Below are 7,559 nucleotides of genomic sequence, written 5' to 3'. Positions count from 1 at the left end.
GGAATACGTGGGTATAATTGATTGATTTCATCCCAAATTATAATTAATTTGGTGAAGTATGTGCTGATTGGATCTTCTCCTTGATGAAGGTAGAGTAAAGATTCATTTAGTTCGAAGATCCGAGGGCCATTCCCTTAGTTAAAATGATTGTTCAAGGTTGTCCACATCTCAGCAACTGTTTCCAAATACATTATGATGTTAATAATATCAAGAAAAACTGAGTGTATAATCCAAGACATAACCATTTAGTTCTAACGGGTCCAAGAGCTAAGAAGAGCATCATCAGGAGTGCCATCAAGAAATAGAGTCTTATTTCGAGCGTCAATGGAAATCATGAAATCTTATTTCCATGGCTGAAAATTTTGATCGGTGAGCACCAGAGTAGTGAGGGCGAGACTTGGATGATTAGTTATGCTTAAGTAGTAAGAATTACGAATATCATCATAAGTTGCGGGATCTTAGACAGCAGGTCTTGGAGCTGGTAATGGAGAAGGAGCATGGGTTCTAGGAGAATGTTTAGATGGTGGTGGAACAATCGAATTCATGGCATCGATCACAAGGACATCGCCGGTGATGGTAGCTAAAGGTGTTGCTCTGATTCTCACCATTGTTGAATGCTTTGAAGTTCTTCGAAGAATAAATCACTAGTTTTCATTTGATACCACATTAGGAAAATAATGGATTGAATATACTCTGTTTTATTATTTGTAAAAAACTTTGTATTACAAAGGAGAAAGAGCTCTATATATAGGCTCATATAGGCTTATTGATAGAGGAAATACAATGTAACAAACCCTTTGATTAATTAACGGAACCTAACAAACTAATCAACTGAACCTAACTAACTAACTAATTCTAATAATTACCCTTAATGTCATTCTTTAAAAAATTAGTAGGGGAAGTTCTCCCTTTCTTTTCTCCCTATATGAAATCAAGTTCTTCTTTTCCTAAATTTAGTAAATTAAATAAATAAATGTAAAGAAATGACTCATTTACTATTAATTCTCATTTCTTATTAGTAAACATTGTCATAAATAATTGTATATATAACTAAAACAAATTTAAATTACCATAACAAAAAAAAAAAATTCATTTAATTTACCCTACATTTAACTTAGAGATGATTATGCAATCCAACGTTAATATCAAAATATTTATAATATTATTTCTGTCAATTTAATTATTTAAAATGTCATGGTTGTTTTATTACCTCACATGCATACTGAGATAAAAAGTCATTATCTTCTCTCGCGCTGTGGCTAATAGTAATACATAGTTTTTTGTCTCTCTTTCTAAATTTGAGTTTCTTTTTTTTAAAAAAAAAAGAATAAATAAATGAAAAACTTAAATGGTGGAACATACTCATATTCTCTCTTTTTAATAATTTTAAAAATTATTTTGGCTATACCAATGATCGTTTGGTATGAAGAGTTGCACCAACGAAACCTACTCTTTATTGTGATAATTTTAATATGTGAGAAGTAAATATTTTTTTACTATCACCAAAAAAGTAAGACAAATTAAAAGTTATCTTTTAGTTTCTTTTAATTTAATTAACTAAAAAGTGATCAAAATTTAATATAAAAAAAAAAAAATAAAGCATATGTTTAAAATGTTTTCCACTTACACTATTATTATTTGGATTCAAAATTGGTATTGTGACAATTTATTTTTCATTGTGCTCATTTTAGCATGTGAGAAACATATTTTTGATTATCACTAAAATAAATGATTGAAATCAAGAGTAGCTTTTAAGTTTCTTTTTAATTTAGTTAGCAAAAATAATTAAACTTTCAATTTAAATAAAGTTTAATATTTCAAACAATTATATATGTTACTAAAATGTAGTTTGTCATTTATATTAAAAGTTTTTAGATAGTATTATACATAATCTTATTTGGTAACAATTTTGACAAGTTTCTAAAATAAAAAATCACATAATATCTTAAAATTCAATATAGCAACCAACATCACAGATTATTTTATAATTTTGTTAATTGCGTTCCTTGCCATGAGAAGTATCTTGGCCTCCCTTGCTTTGCAGGTAGAAGTAACTCTAACTTATTTCAATCTATTCGTGATAAAGTTTGGAATAAATTCTTTGGTTGGAAAGCCAAATATTTTTCTGTGAACGGTCGGAAAGTTCTCCTTAAATCTATCATTCAGTCTATTCTAACCTATGCAATGAACATGTTTTGCCTTCCTATGAAACTGGTTGAGGAAATTTATAGATTTTGTGCTAGATTTTGGTGGGGAGGTGATGATGAGAATAGAAAAGTTCATTGGTGTACATGGGAACGTCTATGTTTGCATAAAAATGATGGTGGTATGATATTTTAGGATCTCTTTGTTTTTAATAAGGCCTTGTTGACTAAGAAAGCTTGGTATATTATTCGTTTCCTTGGTCTCTAGCGGCTCGGGTTATGAAGGGTCTCTACTTCCCTAATGGAAACATCCTCTCTACAGAAGAATTAAAAAAGGACTCTTTTCTTTGGAAAAGCATCCTGTGGGGGAAGGAGCTGTCTATAAAGGGTGGTCATTGGCTTATTGGTGATGGGTCTACTGTGAGCATTAAAAGTCAAGTTTGGATCTAGAAAGTCTTTGTGGCTCTTACTTATGCTTTTCGGCCCAACCAGTCTATCTCTAGGGTTAGTGATCTTAAATTAGATAATGGAGATTGGAATAGAAGCCTTGTTGTGTCTTTGTTTTCAACAAATGAGGCTTTACAAATCTTGGCTATCCCTCAGTCTAACCAACGACAAGACCGACTTATTTGGCATTATAATTTGTGAGGTTTTTATATAGTGAAGAGTGGTTATTGGAACGCCATTACAGTTTTGGGTAGAGGATAACAAGATTCTCCTTTGGGTCCCTCATCTTGGTAGAAGTATCTTTGGAGTCTTACCATCCCCTCTAAGGTAAAGGTGTTTATCTAGAGAGCTTGTTTAGATTGGTTTCCTACCAATTCTAACCTTGCAGCTCATAAGGTTCCAATGATTCTTACTTGCCCGGTTTGTGGCTTAGAAAATGAAACATCCTTTCATGCTCTTCGGGGATGTCCTAGTCTTGGATCCATTGTCAGTTTGGTGAATTTTGCTCTCACTTCTTCCTCTCTTGCGCAAGTGAACATGTAGTCTTTTCTTTGAGAACATAAATTTATTCTTTGTAAAGATAAAATGGAAAGGTTAATGGTTCCTTGTTGGCGCATTTGGTATCATCGTAATCACTGGGTTCATGATCATAAGCTTCTTGATGTCGAAGGTGTGTTGGGGTGGGCATTTTTCTTGGCGTGCAACTACCAGGAGGCCAACTCAAAAATTGGAGGAGCTGTTGGTATTTCACCTCTCTCTGTTAGTTCGACGGTTTTTCTTTCAGAGCCCACGTGGTCACCTCTGCCTATTGGGGTGTTTAAGCTAAACATGGATGACAGATTGAGGTTTAGTGAATGTCGTATGGGCTTTGGAGCAGTCATTCGGGATCATAATGGAACTTGTATTGCTTCAATTGCTTCTTAGTCGGGTGTTCTTTCTCCATCTGTGGCCGAGGCTATGGCTATTTTGGTGGGATGTTCTCATCTTGGTTATGTCAATGCTGAAGCGAAACAGATTCCCAAGTTATTTCCAATTTATTGAACAAGAAAGAGTTGTGCTTGACGGTCTATGATTCAATTTTACAAGATATTTACTTAGTTTGTAATAATCTGAATGTTTCTAAGTTTTTATTTTATAACCGTTCTGCGAATTCTATTACTCATAATCTTGCCACACTGACTTTCTCTTTTGATAATGGAAGAGTTTAGGGGTCTGGATTACCAAAGTTAGTGTAATTTTCTTATTTTGTTTTGGCTTAAGGCCTAATGAAAAATTTCTTTCATTCAAAAAAAAAAAAAAAAACATTATAGAGTTACTTATATTATAAATACTATTATATTTTCTAATTTTATTAATAGGTTATATGGTAAGTACCTATATTTTATTGTACATTATTAAATTCTCAAGAAGATTTTAAATGTAATGAAAATGTTGCTAAGAAAATAAAAAGTAACCAGAAAAAAATATAAAAAAACAAAAAGATTACTTTTATCTTGATCAGCCTATTTTTATACCGAAAAAAATATATATGCTTTCTACATTTCAAAATATAGTTTAAAATTGCTTAGAAAAAATAACGTTAATATATCTTAAACAATAAAATAATATAATATAACCTAAAAATTAAGAAATAAAATCATGGTTTTAAAGTTAGCTAATCAAAATAAGTAGTCAGATATGTATGAGATAAAAAATTATCTTGAAATAATTTTTTTAATAAAAAATAACTAATTGATATATTACTTGCATCAAAAGTAACCAAAAGGTTGCTTCTCTTTAAAACTTACAAATATTAAAATTTTTAGAAGTGAGATATTTCAATTTTTTATATTTTCAGTAATTTTTTGAATTTTAGTATTTATGCACATTGGTATTTGTGTAAATATTATTGTTGAAAATATTTTTGTAAAAGATTATTTTTAGGTATAATATTAAAAAAAAACCCCTTTAACTTGTACTATCAGATCAGATCATCAATATACACCACTACCAGCAGCACTCCTAGAAGGCTGAAACTTATAGACAATAATTGATGCCCTTTTTATTAGCCCTATTCACTCTTTTGTTCTAATGCACTTTCTTGTGCTACATATGTGAAAATATGCAAACTTTGTTAAAATTGATACAAACAGCTACCATCGTCACTCCTTGCTGTGGGATCAAAGTTAGCAGCTGATGGATCAGTGCAGCCTTCTTTGATAGGAATGTGAATCTGTTGAGCAGCTTTCCCTGCATCCAAACAAGTTTTAGAAAAGAAAAAGAAAATCCTTTAATATGACACATATTGCCAAATTGTTATGTCCAATATAACAATCTTAATACCAGATGATGCTGGTGATGATAAGAGCCTATAATCTATTTTATTTTAGGTCAAGGAGTACTTGAGGAAAATCTAAGATTCTAAAGCTCTAACCATAGAAGTTTCCGGACTTGATGGAGTCATCATTTGCATCTCCAAGAGCTGCCTCTTTCAAGTACTTGTCTGACAACTGAACTCTCTTCACATTTTCTTGCTCTTCAACAAGCATGTTTCCATACTCAAGAAGCTTCTCAAGAGTCATATTTGGCTGCTCAAATGTTGGTGGTCCTTCTTTCGAGTTCACAAGTCTCTTTCCAATGTTCTCCACTCCAATGCCAGAGATCCATTTCCTCACTTCATCATCATAAACTCTGGCTCTCAGTGCACCAAAGAAGTCTGCAAACACAAGGTCACAAATGGTTTTCACTTACTATGCTGAAATGCACAACAGCTCTGGCTTAGATTCTATGTTAGTTAGATTATCACCTATGTTATTACCATATGAAAAATGCTGTTAAGTTGAGTAAAGGCAAAGTCTTACCAATGGACTGTCCTGGGAATTTGTCAACAAGCTTGACAATGTCCTCCCTAGGGATCTTATCAGTTCTGAAGATACCAGTACAAACACCGATCCTGTCTTCTCGAGTAGGTGCCCAGTAGAACTTCTCCATTCGACCATCGCGAATGAGAGGAGCATAGAGAGTGGAGAAATCGTTTCCCGTGACAATGACTGGGACACGAGGATTCTCCTGCTTGTTGTACATTCCAGGGAGTTGGACATTGGTGGGGTTATCAGCAATGTTCATGAGTGTAGCATTGACCATTTGGTTGTTAACTGTGTACTGTGTGGTTCCCCCAAGCCTACCAGCTCCTGCATCAAGATCGTTAATGAACAGACAACACATTTTCCCTTTCTTGATTATGTCCGCCGCCTCACGGTACCTCTGCCTTACCAACTTTGCAGGCTCACCGGCATTTCCACTTTCCAATTCACCAGCACTCATCATGATTGGACTAATACATTCGAATTCAAACTATATCAGTGTATGAATCTTAATACCTTAGCTTGAAAACCCATGAAATTTCTAAATCACATAACCAAAGTTAATGGAAGAACACTTTGTACTCACTTGATTCCCATTTTTGCAAAGACAAGTTCACATTGGAATGTTTTTCCCTGACCTTTGCCTCCCCAAATACCCAAAATCAAAGGAGTCTGCAATCACAACAATCTGTCAATATCTTCCCAAAAATTTCACATTCTCTTAAAATATTAGTAGCAATAGCACTTAAAGATAAACAGACCTTAATGTTAGGCAAGTTCAAGAAGTTCTTAGTGATGTGAACAACAAGTTTGTCCATGAAAGCTGGAGCAATGTAGAAGCCATCCATATTATTGTCCATATTATACCTATTACAAAAGTCAGTATCACTTATTATACAAAACCCTCAAATGGGATCAAAACACACTTAACCAAAAGCTCTCATTATATATATAAAGATAGTTTTATATGTTTACTTACTGACGAAGACCAGCACTGATATAGTCATAGGAGCTCATGACAGCATCATGAGTCCCAGAACCAATTGGAGCTTGGAAGAGAGAGTCCACCATACCCTTTCCTCTGGTGATGTCTTGTTGATCATCTGACGTATCATAGGCCAATCCACCCCATTTGTCCTTCGAGGTTTGCTTCTCCTCATCATATTCCGCCGCTACCTTCAAATTCCCCACTGAAACTTTCTCTTGCCTTATCTTACACCTCTGTATCTTCTTCAAGTTATTGCCCCAAAATGCCGAAACGCTGCCGTTTAAGTTTAACTAAAACAGAGAGAAAAGAGAGTCACTACACTACTACCCTTTTAAGACCCACTTGAAATAATAGTGAAAGATTCCATTTTTCATAATGATATTAAGAATACAAAACTGCCCATGTAAAAATGTTCGATGATAACGATGAAAGTTTTATGATTTGATGATTTTAGTAACAAAAGAAGAGCGGGAAAAACAGTTTACCGTTGCTTTGTTCACAGCTCCTCCAAGGGTTGAGACAGCAGCCATTGATTGATGTTATAAGTACAAATTTTCAAGTTCAACGGTGATGATTAGATTATAGTATCTAGCTAACTTAAGAGAGAACGATTGAGACTTAAATAGTATAGTTTTGGAGGTAAGTTTTGTGTAATCTGATCCGAGGGACAGGGAAATGTGGGCGATTAGCGTTTATAGGGATGAGTGAAATGTTTTTGGAGTTTTATTGAGTTTGATCAGATAGTGTTGTTATTGTATATGCAAATAAAATTAGTCACATAAATTTAAATATTTATTTAAATCATATACTGTGGGATTGGCTTACGATTTTCTAACGGCCACAAAAAATGGGATTTGGCTTGGTGATGATGTAGTTGGTGAGGTCGACATATACTTTTATTAACTTGTACAAACAAAACGGAGGCTTCTAGGAACTTGGTTGGTTTTGAGGTTAGAGTTTAAGCTAGTCTCTTCTCCACTCAAAAGTAAGTAATTTCGTTAAATAGTTACCACAAAAACTTAGAATATGTAAACATATATCATTTAATTTTCCATCAAAAATTTTGTTTACTAAGAAAAGAAACATTTGGTACATATATTTTTATTGTATATCGCTTATTTAATACTAGGGAATAAT

At 33.4% G+C, this 7,559-nt stretch overlaps 1 protein-coding gene across 1 annotated transcript; it reads right to left on the bottom strand.

Moving 5' to 3' along the window:
* Positions 1 to 4,491: 4,491 nt before the first annotated feature.
* LOC115698235 (ribulose bisphosphate carboxylase/oxygenase activase 2, chloroplastic) lies at positions 4,492 to 7,312 on the bottom strand. The gene is made up of 7 exons (XM_030625436.2): positions 6,908 to 7,312; positions 6,414 to 6,712; positions 6,196 to 6,301; positions 6,021 to 6,106; positions 5,432 to 5,904; positions 5,005 to 5,286; positions 4,492 to 4,820 (listed from the first exon to the last, which is right to left on the bottom strand). The coding sequence occupies exons 1-7, from the start codon at positions 6,950 to 6,952 to the stop codon at positions 4,705 to 4,707; spliced, it is 1,407 nt and encodes a 468-aa protein (XP_030481296.1). The 5' UTR covers positions 6,953 to 7,312; the 3' UTR covers positions 4,492 to 4,704.
* Between the last annotated feature and the right edge of the window lie 247 nt (positions 7,313 to 7,559).

The sequence above is a fragment of the Cannabis sativa genome, chromosome 7 (assembly GCF_029168945.1).
Source record: "Cannabis sativa cultivar Pink pepper isolate KNU-18-1 chromosome 7, ASM2916894v1, whole genome shotgun sequence".
Classification (NCBI taxonomy): Eukaryota; Viridiplantae; Streptophyta; class Magnoliopsida; order Rosales; family Cannabaceae; genus Cannabis; species Cannabis sativa.
This window is presented reverse-complemented; position numbering and strand designations above follow the sequence as displayed.

Coding starts and splice junctions, on each gene's coding strand:
- LOC115698235 (XM_030625436.2), bottom strand. CDS start 6,952: ATGGCTGCTGTCTCAACCCTTGGAGGAGCTGTGAACAAAGCAACG. Junction 6,107..6,195: donor TGAACTTGCCTAACATTAAG/GTCTGTTTATCT, acceptor TTGTGATTGCAG/ACTCCTTTGATTTTGGGTAT. Junction 5,287..5,431: donor ATTCCCAGGACAGTCCATTG/GTAAGACTTTGC, acceptor TTGTGTTTGCAG/ACTTCTTTGGTGCACTGAGA.